The sequence below is a fragment of the Neomonachus schauinslandi genome, chromosome 1 (genome assembly GCF_002201575.2).
Source record: "Neomonachus schauinslandi chromosome 1, ASM220157v2, whole genome shotgun sequence".
Classification (NCBI taxonomy): Eukaryota; Metazoa; Chordata; class Mammalia; order Carnivora; family Phocidae; genus Neomonachus; species Neomonachus schauinslandi.
The window spans coordinates 30,084,421-30,100,139 of NC_058403.1; the positions used below are offsets into that span (position 1 = coordinate 30,084,421).

Here is a 15,719-nt window from a genome sequence, read left to right on the forward strand (position 1 = left end):
TCCCGCTCTTTTTTGGAATTTTAGGAAATGTTATGCTTACAACATCGGGGAACTACTGTCACTATAGGCAAAAATAATCCGCCATTCATTAATTTAAAATTCTATAAAACTTATCATTGTGAAAGATTTACAAATACCCAGATTATAGTTGACTGATTTTTATCAGTCACTTTTGAGAGAAAACTGTGCTCTCTTGGATTAATTAAATTGAGTAAATTCTAATGGAAAAGTTTCATCTGTATCCTTAGACACTGCATTTTCCACTGAGAGAGATTATGCAAAAGAGCATTATAAACGCACTAAAATCTGACATTTGAAAGAATTTGTTATGGCCCATTATTTCATCTAACAATGAAAATGTAGAGGCAGCAGACGTGAATAAATCAATAAGTGTGCTTTTGCTGCAGAAGCCATGTTTTTGGTTTATTCAGCACTGTAGTTAATGCATTGGGAAAAAAATATATATAATTCTGAGCGATTTATAAAAACGTTTTTCTGATTATACCATCTCATTGTTTATAGCTTTTAACAAATGTAATATACTGATTGTGGTGTTTTGAAAACATAAATACATCTTCCCATCTGATGTACTCTGTTTCTACTGATGTTTGGTGTATCTGAATAAATGCATTATTACTTTCAGGTGGGAAAGGTGGAAAAAAGAAGAAAAATAAAAACTCTTCTAAACCACAGAAAAACAATGGATCGACCTGGGCCAATGTTCCTCTACCTCCTCCCCCAGTCCAGCCCCTTCCTGGTACAGAGCTGGAACACTATTCAGTGGAACAGCAAGAAAATGGGTAAAACTCTTTTCCATACCAATGAAATGCCCAGGGCTCTCCTCTTCTCTCTCTTGTGCTTTTTTGTCTTTATCTGGTGTTCTCTTACTGTTCTACCTGCCCCCTCCCAGCCCGTTCATTGCCCTCCCCTCGCGCCCCTTTTGTTGTTTTCACCATGTATGTATTTTAGCTGATAAATACAACACAGCACATATTGAGAACCTAGAATCCTCGGCTGTCAAGTGCCTTATATTGTTTGCAATCATGATAATGCAGCCTCCATTTATAATATTGCTTGTTAGTTTGAAAGCGAGTACCCACAGCTCCGTGAACTAAAGAGCCACTCCTGAGCAGGGCTGAAAAGGAAATTAAAATAACCTTCTTCATCATCTTTCACGGTTTTCTTATGACTTGGTGTCTGGCCGCAGGCGAGCACCCTCTGTTGAGTTCCATCCCGTGGTGTAATTGTGGGGACTTTCATCATTAGCTGTGATGGGAATTTAGGGGCCAGAACGATGAAAGAGACTCAGGCCAATGCACATTCTGTAACAAAACCTCTCTAAGTTAGAAAATTTCAGTCAAGGGCATTTAAATGTGACCAGTCTCCTTACTCGTTCCCATATATGTCTCAAGAGTTAGTGTTCCTCTGTTAACGTGTTAATTGACTTTAAAGCAGAAAGACATTGATACTTTTTTATTTTCTAATTAAAAAAAACAATAGCAAATGAAGAGAAACATACTCAGTCATTTTTTTCTATTATAATAATTCTTTTTTTTTTTTTTTTTTTACTTCTTAGATATTTTATTATGTGTTTGGCCACACGCACACACACAGGATTGCAATACAGATAAATAGACTGTAGCATTCCCTGCTGCTGTTCGTAAGAAACATACATTGCATCTGCTTTATCACAAAATATTGACTGTTGCAACTATATAACAGGGTTCTGTTGTTTTACTTTAGGTCATAGTTCATTTTATTTTTGTATTTCTAATTAGTGGTAAATTACACAAGTTAAATACATTCTCTTAAAAAAAAAAAAAAACAATAAAAGGGCACCTGGGTGGCTCAGTCGTTAAGCGTCTGCCTTCGGCTCAGGTCATGATCCCAGGGTCCTGGGATCGAGCCCCGCATCGGGCTCTCTGCTCAGTGGGAAGCCTGCTTCTCCCTCTCTCGCTCCCCCTGCTTGTGTTCCCTCTCTCGCTGTGCCTTTCTCTGTCAAATAAATAAATAAAGTCTTAAAAAAAATAAAAATAAAGAAACAATATCACAGAGAAGTTTCCCTCTAACTTTTGTCCCCCCTTCCACTTCCCAAAGTTAATCCCTCTAGATACACTTGCATACATTTTTATTTAACATATTAATAATAGCTATTTTATTTTTTATTTAAATTCAAGTAATATATAAGGTATTATTAGTTTCAGAGGAACTTTTTATATTTCTTTATACATTTCTAGGTACCCTGTTACTTTACATCTGTGTGTGCATGGGCACGTTATCACACTATAGATATAAATCTACAACATTATTTTATTTAGACATGAAACTCAACTGACTCAACTCAACATGATCCATGAGTCAGTATTCCTAGGTCTAAAAAATTATCAAAGTATTTTCATAATTCTAATTGCTCTGTCTTCCACACAATTTCTGGGTCACCACCACTTTTGAATGAAACTGAAAAATACATAATAAAGGCAGCTTTTCTTTTTCCCAGTTTCCTTAAATTTTGAAATATTTAGTTGTGAAGACACCTCAGTTTATTTGAATAATAGTTTATCTCCTGTCTTATTTTATGTAAAGAGCACATGCACATAATTTTTTGGCTCCATCTCCTTTTCTTTTTAAACAAGTGCTATCTTTGATGTCTCCAAGTTAATTTTTTTTTTTTTTTTGAGAGGGAGAGAGAGAGAGAGAGAGGAAGGGCAGAGGGAGAGGGAGAGAGGAGAATCTTAAGCAGGCTCCACGCCCAGTGCTGGGCCTGAAGCGGGGCTCCATCTCACAACCCTGAGATCATGACCTGAGCCACGATCAAGAGCAAGACGTTGAACTGATGAGCCACCTAGGGACCCCTCCAGATTAATATTCTTTATTGGAACTTTCTATGTCACAACATTTGCTTCCTTCAAAAGACCCCATTTACCTTTTTTTTTTATTATGTAATGCGTATACATATATACTATATATATATATACATGATACAGATGATAGGTAGATATGCATATCTGCATATATATTCATACACACATACACATATATTCACATACATACCTCTATATTTTCTTCTTTACATCTTTCTTTTTCTCCAAAGGTCTTCACCTGCTTCTGGGGGATTATAATTCCCATATATACGCATATCATTATTATTTTACTTTTTTAAAAAGTTCTCATTTGAGGGCGCCTGGGTGGCTCAGTTGGTTAAGCGACTGCCTTCGGCTCAGGTCATGATCCTGGAGTCCCGGGATCGAGTCCCGCATCGGGCTCCCTGCTCGGCGGGGAGTCTGCTTCTCCCTCTGACCCTCTTCCCTCTCGTGCTCTCTGTCTCTCATTCTCTCTCTCTCAAATAAATAAATAAAATCTTTTTTAAAAAAAGTTCTCATTCGAAATAGGAAATTATGAGCACACCCTCTTTTCTCCAACTTTTTAAAAATGTTACATTTTGCACATAATCTTATGTAAAACATATTAATAATGTAAATGTGCCTGTGCTACAGGGAATCTGTTGAGGAAAAACCAGAGATGTGTATTCCTTAAGGAAAGATGATTACAGCGCTTAGGAATCTGCATTTTATTTTTTTAAAGATTTTATTTATTTGTCAAAGAGAGGGGGAGAGAGGGCATAAGCAGGGGGAGTGGCAGGGAGAGGGAGAAGCAGGCTCCCCGCGGAGCAAAGAGCTGGATGCAGGACTTGATCCCGGGGTTCTGGGATCATGACATGAGCTGAAGGCAGACGCTTAACTGACTGAGCCACTCAGGCGTTCGGCTTCTGAATTTTAAAGGCTATAGTCAGAAAGTGGGAAAATAGAGCTTGTAAACTGGGAAGAGAAAATAGTACTATCAAACATGTACAAGCATAAAGTAGGTAATTTGGAATTTTTCTTTTTTTTTTTTTTCTTTTCCCGCTAGGTCTATTAAAAAACAGACTGTAATAGCTATTACCCATTGAAATAAAATTAATTCATTCCAAAGAAGTGCTAAACTTCTCACTCGATTCTATTGCCCAGCAGTAGAATTGAAAATATCATTTGATGAATGAAATAATACACATTGCGGCAGACTTTTGTTTTTTTATATAAATTATTTTCTGAACATCAAGCCATAAAATATAGTTATTTCTGAATTATTTTAGTAATTCAGCCAGGATATATGATTTTAGAAAATCTTTTCTTTTGTAAAAGATTTCTAGAAATTCATTTGGTACTTTAGATAGGTAAAGAAATATATATTTTAATTATATATATTCAAAGTCTTTGTAGCATGTAGCTTGGTTTTTAATAACCTTTGAGTTATTTGCCTTAAATAGCTAGTATTTTCTGAAACAAAAATTATCACTTTTAACAAAAATAGTAAAGTCTTATCTATCAGTAAATTGACAGCAAAATTCAATTTTCTCATTCTTTGGACTCCGTTTTTCCAAGGTTATTATTTCAACTGTTTGTAATAACACCTAAAGTCAATATGACAAAAATAAATTAACTTAGATTTGTGATGACTTTGTCCATTTCTTGATATATTCTTTATACTTTTCTGTTTTCTGTTTTCTAATGTAGAAACCTTATAATATTGAAAAAGAGGGACACCTGGCGTGGCTCAGTCTCTTAAATGTCTGAGTCTTGATTTCAGCTCAAGTCATGATCTCAGAGTTTTGAGATCAAGCTCCAAGCCCAGAGGAGAGTCTGCTGGAGATTGTCTCCCTCCCTCTAACTCTGCCCTGCCACCACTGTGTGCCCCCCTCCCCGCCGCCCCACTCATGTGCATGCTTGTGCCCTCTCTCTCAAATAAAAAATAAATACATATTTTAAAAAAAAGATTTTTGAACACTTCCTAGTTATTTTATAATGTGCTATTCATGATACTAACATTGAATATTTTACAGATGAGTTCTTCTATAGAATTGTTTATATGTCTTGTTTTGAAACTCGTGCAGGTTTAAGGTTCTCTTGAAATGCAAACAACAAAAACTTCAGAAGTCACCTTTTGGTTTTGATAATTTTTATTTTAACAATCATGGATTCTGCAACTGTAGTTCTTATGGTGCTATATAGTTTTTCTTCCTGCTGTTTTTAGCATATCATAATAGAGAACTTATTCAACACAAAGTTTTTTCAAGTACAGAGCAAATGCTAAGCCCAGTGCCAGGAAAAAAAGCAACAGGGATGAAAGTAACAAATACACAATTATTCAGGAAGATCTGATCTCTGATCTAGGGAGTCATAGGAGTGGTAGGTAGAGACCAGAAAACATGGACGTGTGCATGCACACACACACTCTTTTATGTGATAAGCCCTAGATGAGCAATGTATACAAAATAATAATTTGTATTCTGGAAAGGATAAACGTGTATGCCAGGTAAAGTTGGGGCAGTCTTGAAGTGAATCTTGAATCATTTATTCACAAATAATAGCACCCAGAGTTCTAACCAGCTGCTGGTTGCCAGCTCTGAGCTTGAGACAGAAAGGACAAAGGACAAGAAATGGTCCCTAACTGAAAGCAGCCTAGGTGCCAGAATAAATTATTAACTGAGGACAACAAAATGTTACTAATGTCACCATTTGCTGTGCAGATGGAGAGAAATTTCCATAGCCAAAAGAAAAATATATATAAAATGAAAGATAAGAAAAAAAGAATAGACCCATTCGTTTCCCTTTAGTACTCCCCACTCTTCCTTCAAAACTCCATCTTATTCTAGTTAAGGTGACTTGCCTTTCCTTAATTTTTTGATTCCTTAAGCTTACTCCTCTATTGTAGTACTCATCACATTGCACTCCAGTTTCTTGTGTGTATCTTTCAGCAGTCAGTACCTGCTGTATGAAGTTCGTTGGGTTTGAAATATGCATACAGTAGGAGATAATCTGAGAAGGTGTCTTGAGGCCAATTGTGAAGCCTTGTATGTCATATAGGGATTCTGACCTTTGGATATAGATGACGAATTGAAGGACACGATGCTGCGGTAGGTAGATAACATTTGGGACACTACAGAAGAATAGCCAATATCATGAAAAATGATAAGGCAGTAAGATAAAACAATGGCCGTAGGATGGAGGGAAAGGGATAAATTTTGGAAATATACCTAGCCCAGAATAATCTCAATCTTGAAAAGATGGTCTCTTACTTTTTATTACAATGTTTAATACTGTTTCTAAACTTTCAATATTATCAAGTTTCTTTCTAAGCCTTTCTTGGGCCATTTCCCCCCCACAGAACTAAATATCAAAATTTACCAAAGCATTGTCCAGATAGAAAAGTATTTAATTGTTAATTCAGTATTATAGCAACAATGGTAAATGTTCTCTCTCATCCATATGCCTCTTTCAGCTTGATAAAAAGGTATCAAAATGTATTCATCCTTAGCTATAAATATAATGTATTTTTATTATTATATGATGCTAGGAAGAATTCAGTAGGGATTCAATAGAAATCTGATGCTTTGCTTTGTTACTACACTTAGAGATTGACAAGCTTTTGTGGGTGTTGAACTGTATTGTATTTTTATTAGTAATTTGGTATTTATCTGGCCTTTAGCTAGTTCACATGCAACATTGATTTGTTGTCATCTTTCTCATTATTTACCAGGCAAGACAGATAATATGATCCCTCATACTACATTGACAATATGTTAAAAAAAAAAAAAGCTCTCTCCCTCTCCCTCTGCCCCTCTTCCCCCAAATAAAGTAATAAATTCTTAAAAAAAAAAAAAGAAAAAATTGAAATTCCATCCCTCAAATAAGATATGTATCTGTAAATGTGAAGGAAACACTAAAAACTGAGCTATACTTCTCTTAACATTTATAGAGTCATCTGTTACTTTCTTGTCCTTCTTCAGAAACTGCATGAAACCTAGTACTTATTGTTCTGGAATGGATTCAGATTTGGAAACCTCAGAGATGAAGAGCAGCCCTCCTCACCATTAAATATGCTCCATGTCCCAAATTTCTTTCATCTGTTCTCTCACATCCTTTTCCCAGTCTTTCTTTTATTCGCTCTCTCTCTGTTTTCCAGTTCTTGCACGAACCACTGAGATGAATCCCATGGACTTCTCTCAGCTTTGCTTATGGTCTGTATGAGTGGATTTTGCTCACTCCTGTTCGATATTATATTTGAGGAAAACATGCGGAAAAAGTGATGATAAAAACATCCGTTCTAGCTAAGTGGAATAGCTACTGGAATATTTTTTTAGTCATTTAATACATTATGCAATGTGTTTGTATAATTTTTAAAATAACATTTATATGGCTGTGCTCTTCTTTGCCTGATGGTATTTGAAAAATAAAAAATGAGCTGAGTACAACTATTTACAATTTTTTCTATGTAACCTTAACATATGATGCATATAATATCATTTCTTCTTTCTCTTATGTTCTCTATGTATTTTCATTCCATGTGCATGTTCCCTTTAGATTATTGGAAGCAAGGATAGTTTAATACTTATGAAGTAGGGAAATTTTAGAGAATAATTGACTACTTCCATTTGAAAGATTGAATATAGAAATATGTTCTTTATTCAAATGTAGGAAATCCTTTGCAATAAGCCATGTAAACAAAGGAAATACATGTTCTAGTTTATGGGGAAAAATGTGACATTTTATGGAGGAAATTTAATTATAACTATTGATGAAGTATAATAGCACTCACATTTCATACTGAAAATGGCAGTTTTTTTTGTTTTGTTTTGTTTTTGTTTTTTAGGATTCTTATTCATATTTTTGTTTGACTTTATAATATAACATTTAAAGTCAAATAAATAAATAAAAGAAACCTAAGCATTCTTTATTTTATTTTAAATTCCAATGTAGTTAACATATAGTGTTATATTAGTTTCAAGTGTACAATATAGTGATTCAACAATTCCATATATCACCCAGTGCTCATTACAACAAGTGCGCTCCTTTGTCCCTATTACCTATCTCACCCATTCCCTCACCTACCTCCCCTCTGGTAACCATTAGTTAATTCTCTATAATTAAGAGTGTTTCTTGGTTTGTCTCTCTCTCTCTCTCTCTGTTTTCCCTTTGCTCATTTGTTTTGTTTCTTAAATTCCACATATGAGTGAAATCATATGGTATTTATCTTTCTCTGACTGACTTAGTTCACTTAGCTTTATACTCTCTACCTCTATCCATGTCATCAAATCATAAGCATTCTTGTTAATGAATCAATTTTTGTGTTTTCATTTCAAATCAATAAATAGGGTTATCATCTACTATTTTTAAAGTATCATGTCAGGTGTGGCCAAACAAGAGTAATTCAATGTCATAATTTTAATGTAGCATAAATCCACTTGAGGAAAAGCTACTATTAACATGTGAAAGGTTAAATTCTCAAATAAATTAGACAATAGTTAAAGAAACCAACATTGGAAATGGCATAACATAGCATATAATCAATTTTCAAGTAAATGTGCAAAAATGTCAGTGCAAGTCAGAAGAGTAATATATCAGTGCTAGTTGGCCCCATCTGAGAAATCTTTATAAAAGATATGGGATATAACCTGTAGCTTGAAGGATTTGTAAGATTAAGGTAGGTGAAACTGGAGGAGTACAGTTCGTTCAAAATAAGTTGAATACTTCAAGCTAATAGACCACAATGGAAAAGTACCGAAGAAAGAAGATGATGATGAGGAGGAGGAAAAAAAAATCAATTTATTTTGAGTAGAAAATTCTTGTTGAGAAACTGGAAAAACCATCTAAAAAGGCAGGTTGAGGCTTAGACATATTTAATGGACAGAATAGAATGAAAAGAAGTGAATGTTTTATTCAAACAATTCTGATGTTTTCATAGACCAATTTGTAAGTGGTGTGAAGGATTGATTAGTGGATGGGAAAAACTGGAAGCCCTGAATCCAACCGGGACCGTGGGTGGCAAACTTCGTACACAACAGAATCTTTTTTTTTTTTTTTTAATGAAATCTAACTATGATCTCCAACATATGAAACAGATCAAAATGGCATCATTTTGGAGCAATGTGTTTTTTCAGGTCTGATTGGTACTTATATAGTTATTTGATGGGAATACAAGTTTAAACAATGGTATTTTCTAGTATATAAAAATTGTTATCTATAACATATTAAAGTGTGCCTGTTTACACTACAGTATAAAGGACATTTTGGAAGAGATATTCCTATCAGAGTGTACGGGGCTGCTGAAACAAGCTCTTCAGTTCACAGCTCACTGAGGTAGATTATTCAGGGAGCCTCAAGAAGAGAGGAAAATTGAACAGCTACAGATGATGAGGTTTATTCCCTGTAAAAAACCTCTCAGTGCCTATCCATCACTTACAGTGCTTCTCAGGGCTGATGAGGCCCCGCGTGATCTGGCACATCCTCACCTCCCCTGCCTCAACTATGGCCAACTCTCTTTATTTGTTGGCTCTTACCAGTTATAAAACTATTTGAGTTCTTCAAATACTGTTATCTTTTCTCTTTCTCTGGGCCACCCTTTAGAATATCCCCTTTTCCTATAGTCAGCATAACCTTGCCCTACCCCCAAACTAGTTTCAGCCTACCTTCTCCTTATTCCTGTAGTACTTGGTATTGTTGATTACTTGCTTGGTATCAGTCTGCCCTACTGGATTTCCTGCTCTGTAAATAGATGCAGCTTCCTGACACATGGTTGTCAAATAAATGGATGGTCAAATCAAGGATTTTTTAAATAGACTTTATTTTTTAGATCAGTTTTAGGTTAACTACAAAACTGAACAAAAAATACAGAGATTTCCCATATACTCCCTGCCCCCACACATGCATAGCCTCTGCCACTATCTACTTTCCCACTAAAGTGATAGATACACTGTTAAATTGATGAACCTACATTGATATATCAGTATCACCCTAAGTCCATGGTTTACGTTAGGATTCACTCTTGGTGTTGTACATTCTGTGTGCTTGGACCAATGTATAATGACATATATCTACCATTATAATATCATATAGAGCAGTTTGTTATAAAAATCCTCCATATTCTGCCTCTTCCCTTAACTTCTGGCAACCACTGATCTTTTTATTGTCTCCATAATCTTGCCTTTTCCAGAATGACATATACTTAGAATTATGCAGTATGTAGACTTTTCAGATGGGCTTCTTTCACTTAGTAATGTGCATTTAAGTTTTCACCAATTCTTTTCATGGCTTGATGTTTCATTTCTTTTTAGCACTAAATAATATTCCGTTATCTGGAGAAGCTTAGAATTTGGCCTCTCGGTGAATTTTGTCACAGTTTATTTATCCATTCACCCACTGAAGGACATTTTAATTGCTTCTAAGTTTTGGCAATTATGAATAAAGCTGCTACAAACATCCGTGTATAGGTTTTTAAATAAATTCAGTTTTACACAAGATAAGTAAAGACACTTGAGTAAAAATATTCAAAAATCATCTGGACATTTACAAGTTAGCATTTGTAAGGGAGAGGATACGCTTGTAATATGTATATACATATTTATAATAGTCATTTGATTTTTAGTTTCTTTAATGAAATCTTCTACATACTAGATGCTGTATTTGGTGCTGGAAACGCAAAGTTGAGAATTAGAGTTCTTGAATTTATAGATCTCATAGAACAGTAGGAAAAAACAGAAACAAATAATCCCAATAGGGGCACCTGGGTGGTTCAGTCAGTTAAGCGTCTGCCTTCGAAGCTCAGGTCATGATCCTGGGGTCCTGGGTTCGAGCCCCGCATCGGGCTCCTGCTTGGCAGGGAGCCTGCTTCTCCCTCTCCCTCTACCTGCCACTCCCCCTGCTTGTGTTCTCTCTCTCTCTTTCTGTCAAATAAATAAATAAAATCTTTAAAAAAAATAATCCCAATATAATATGGGGAGTACCACAATATAAGTATTTCAGAGTTGTAATCAATTCCATATGGTGGAGGCAGAGAAGACTTCACAAAACTGATGGCATTTGAATTGAACCTGAAGGAAGGGCAGGAGCCCACAGGCAGATGATTTGAGAATAGTTATATATAGACCCAGAGTTTAGAAAAAAATAAGCAGTAGGCTGATGTTGGGGAAATAGTGTGAAATTAAGCTAGAAAGATGGGTTGATCAGATGGGGAAGGGTCTTTTAGGCCCTGCTAATGAATTTGAACTTTTTCTTATATTAGTGATAATCACTGAACAATTCAAAGCACAGTGTGATGTGAATGAAGATTTTAGAAATATAATCCCATTGTCTGGAAGATAGGATAAAAGAGATGAAGATGACATCACAGGAGACTAGGAAAGCTAAAGGGCTAGTTCACATCAAAATGATTCGATCTGTGATTATGGAAGTAGAGGTGAAATAGGAGATTCCATATATATTTAAGAAGTGGAATTTATAGGACAGTTACATTCAATAATATTGTTTATCCTATCATTAAGTCTCCCTTTAAAAGTACACTAGGATCTTTTTGATTAATGAAAATAATAGTATATGGAGAAGGTATAAATAGAAATGCCACTGATGTTGTATCACAATGAAAACTGTTTGGATTAGTTTTCTATATGCCCTGACCAGAGTCCTTAAAAACACACTGTTTTTATAAATTATTTTCCTTTTGAATATATATTTTATCGGGCTAGCTTTTGAACTTCCGTTTTATAGATTTTAGATGTCAAGATACAGGGAGGCATGAGGCATGAGTTTCACTGAGGAAATTAGAAAATTAAAAGCATTAAAGGGCCATTGAATACATTTTGTAGCACAAAGTCTTAATGATTGACATGTCATATGCACTGAAAGCTTGGCATAGATCTAGAGTAAGAGTAAGTAAAATTCTCAGACACTTCTTTGATGATCAATATTGGCATATTCTGTTTGGTATACAAGTATGAACAGCAAAAGAAAGCAGTTAAATCTACGAGCACTAAATTAATTCATTAATTGTCTTTAATTAGCAATTTGGTTTTTCCACGTGAGTAACTTTGTTGGGAAGTTATTGCCTTTTGTAACTGTGGGTTAACAATTAGCTAATAAGATTTTCCAAGAATAAATTGAGATATTGAGATAGCAGATGTCATTATGATTAGAAATTAAGATAACAGCCAGGTGATTTACTGTGGTAGCACCAACAAATTGAAATCAGGAGGAAATCAACTAAGAGGACATTGTGGGTGCTGTCGTTGCCATTGTGGTTGTTATATATTGCCAGTATCGTTGTGTGCATGTGTACGTGTCTATGTGTCAATATGCTTTTTTTTTTCTCATTAAACTTCAGGTATGACAGTGATAGCTGGTGCCCACCATTACCGGTCCAAACATACTTACACCAGGGTATGGAAGATGAACTGGAAGAAGATGATGATCGTGTCCCAACACCTCCTGTCCGAGGCGTGGCTTCTTCTCCTGCTATTTCCTTTGGACAGCAGTCTACTGCAACTCTTACACCATCCCCACGGGAAGAGATGCAGCCCATGCTGCAAGCTCACCTGGATGAGTTGACAAGAGCCTATCAGTTTGATATAGCCAAGCAAACATGGTAAATATTCTCGTTAGGTCAGGGGACCCAGGCCTTCAGCACAGGGATAGAAAAAAATGTTCTTTTACGATACAGTCACAAGAAGTTCTCATAGAACTATACAGCTGGGATTAGAAGTACTTTTGTGCAACTCATTATTCATCTGGATAAAGATATTGGCTAAGGAAACGTTAAATAATTTGATCAAAGTCACATAACTGGTTAAAGAGTAAACCGGAGCAAGAATTCAGATCTGCTGAATTTCAGGCTAAACTGCTTTTGGCTACACCAGAATCTTTTCTAATTTACAGGTTAGCTTCAATTAGCTTATCCTTGAACTCACTTCTAATGCCATAGTAAAAGACTCCTTTTAGATTCTTCAAAGTGCCTGTGATTAATTCTGTATGTGGTCGTGAATATGTAAATGTAAGCTTCTGCAAATCACGTATGGTCAGTGTCAGTTATTAAAAGATCCTTGGGCTGAATTAAATGAGACAGAAAAAACCCCCAGCAATATTAGTAGATGCATTAAAAAGTAAAACCTAGAATAAATTACAAATCCCAAATTCCTTTTTTTTTTAATCAATCCACACCATTTCCTAAGGTAGAGATGGCAATCTACTTAGGTATCCTGTGCAAGCATGGAAAGAATACAAGTGGGCTGAGCTCTCACAATTTTGTACAAGTTTTCTAATGTGCTCTCTTTTCTCCCAAATAATGACATGTAAGTCTGACTCTTGAAATCTCAATGACATACCTCTGATTATCTTCTATTGATTTCCATGATGTGATTGAAGTTAAATTTTTATAAAATAGAATTTGCTTTTCTTTTTGATAATTTTAGATACTAGGATACTTGATAATGAGATGAATCTCATTCTCAGTGTTAATGAACTCTTTCTTTTAAAAATACAGCAAAATATACAAAGAAATACTAAAACCAGGCCAATCATATAAAGCTTATTACGAACATAGGATCTTTTCTTAGAACCAGAGGTTTCTGAACATTTTTTTTCTCAATCATCTGATGTTTTCTCAAAGGCCAAAGACAATCTACTGTTAAAACAATATTCTTTTGTATCAGGCTGCTTCATAAACTACCACTATTTAAGTTGAAGCCCACTGCTTTAAGAGCCAAAGGATTTCCTTCAGGTTAACTAATGCAACCAGGTGCTTTAGTCATTTAAGGCACAGATTCTAGCTCAGGTGTTCTCAAATTTGCCTGCATTTTGGAATCACCAGGATAACTTTTAATATATAGTGATATCTAAGCACCACCCCTGATATTCCAGATCGCTACTTACCAGCTGTTTGACAGTGAGCAACTTAGCTTAACCTTTCTGTGTTTCCACCCCCATTTGTAAAATGATGATGCTCATACCAATTAGCTCCTATACGATGTGAGACCACAGTCTCCAAGACCACCCTCGGTCCCAAGAATTCACTAGAAGGAGCCATAGAACTCACTGAATATCAGGACACTGAAAGTTATGGTTTATTATATTGAAAAGATATAGATTAAAATCTGCCAAGAGAAAAGATGAAAAGGACAGAGTCCAGGAAAGTTCCAAAACTAGAACTTCCAGTTGTCTTCTCCCAGTGGATTTGTGGAAAGCATTACTTTCCCAGCGACAATGTATGACAATATGCATGGAGTATTGCCAACCAGGGAAGCTCATATGAACCTTGAGTTTCATGTTCTTCAGCTTTGTCACATAGACATGGTTGGCTATCTGCATGACTGACCTCAGTCTCTAGCCCCTCCAGAAGGCTAGCTGATACCATGTGACTGAAAGCCCCTACCATAAATCACATTGTTAGACTTTCTGGAGAAGCCTAAGGTCTCCAGGTGAACAAAGACACTTCTATCAGATAGGACATTCTAAAACTTAGAGAGAAATTACCTCCCTGGAGCACAAGGCAAAAGCTTAAGTTCTCTTCGGGCAAGGTCAAATTCTTTGTTACTCACCACAGTTTTTGTGAGAATTAAGTGAGTTCTGTCTGGCTTAGTTAATAGAGCATGCAACTCTTGATCTCAGCGTTGTAAGTTCCAGCCCCACACTGGGTGTAGAGATTATTTAAAAATAAAATCTTAAAAAAAAAAAAAGTTAAATGAGCTTGCTCTTATACAGGACCTAGTCCAGTATATAGCTGTATTATAGCTGTTATTATTCAGAAGGGCTCGGGTTTTCACCTGAATTGTTCATCGCTGTCTTTCCACTCTTAGAAGGGCACTACCCTTCGTGAGTGTTGCATAGAAATTTGCTAAATGGGTGAACAAACTAGTTCTCCACCTGCTCCAGGTACCCATGGGGCAAACCCTGTTTCTTCCGCTGAGCATGTTTCTGTTCAGTCCAACAATCCTCCAGGGTGTCATTAGCGACGCCCTTTGTAAAAGTTATGAGCCTGTCTGTGCTCGCACAGGATCTGAACCTTCAGGAACGGAATGCCCTCCTCATCTGAGCTGCACATCAACATCACAGGAGGAGCATTTTAAAAATGCTAATTTCCAGGCTCCGCCTCCAGGGAGTCTGTTCATATTGACCCATGCAATGCATAGCACAGTGCTCATCACTACAAGAGATTTATAGATGTTTTGCACCCTCTTCCTATTTCAGTTTATCTCCTACTCCTGCTGAACTCAAGGATTACATTTTATGCCTTAATGTATATTTGTTCCATTCAAGAGGAGTCAGCAATGATGTAGGACTGGAATGTTGGTTTCTTTGGTCCTTTCCAAGACAAAAGTGCACACCATTAAAGGAGAATGAATCATGTATATAAATATCACCTTATATTCTCTTGCTCATGACTGGACTCAGTCCGTCCTCGACTCATAAACAGAATTTGAGGCAACATTTACAAAATGTCATCATCAACACTCAAGACTTTCTGTACTGGTTGTTTAGAAACTTCCTGATTTTTGCATGAGTGAGGTATGATGACTGTCAGATAAAGACTTGGGGCCTCAGATTCCTGATCTGTTAAATTAAAAATGTGGCTCCCAGAACTAACATCTTAGGGTTTTTGTTTTGTTTTGTTTTGTTTTTTAACATTGAAAGATTTAGAATGTTGTTAACATTGGAGTTGGTTGCCAGTTCAAGAATGCAGTTGGGAGAGGAATGTTAAACAAATTCTGGAAGAATGAAATATTTTCTCCAAAAATGCAAGTGTTAAAAATCATCTTGTATCTTTAATTCAAAAACTTAGGGTAAAAATGCATAACATTTGACTTACATGTGCCTTAAGTAGCCTATATCTTTTAAATACTTAGTATTACGAACCATGAG

At 35.8% G+C, this 15,719-nt stretch overlaps 1 protein-coding gene across 2 annotated transcripts in view; it reads left to right on the forward strand.

Annotated features, from left to right (window-relative positions):
- Positions 1–15,719, forward strand: part of ROBO2 (roundabout guidance receptor 2) — a 1,281,409-nt gene that overhangs the window by 1,239,370 nt on the left and 26,320 nt on the right. For both annotated transcript variants that reach the window (XM_044919554.1, XM_044919552.1), the window contains exons 22-23: positions 644–800; positions 12,190–12,450. In XM_044919554.1, coding sequence (XP_044775489.1) covers positions 644–800; positions 12,190–12,450 — 418 coding nt within the window. The remainder of the gene's footprint in view (positions 1–643; positions 801–12,189; positions 12,451–15,719) is intronic.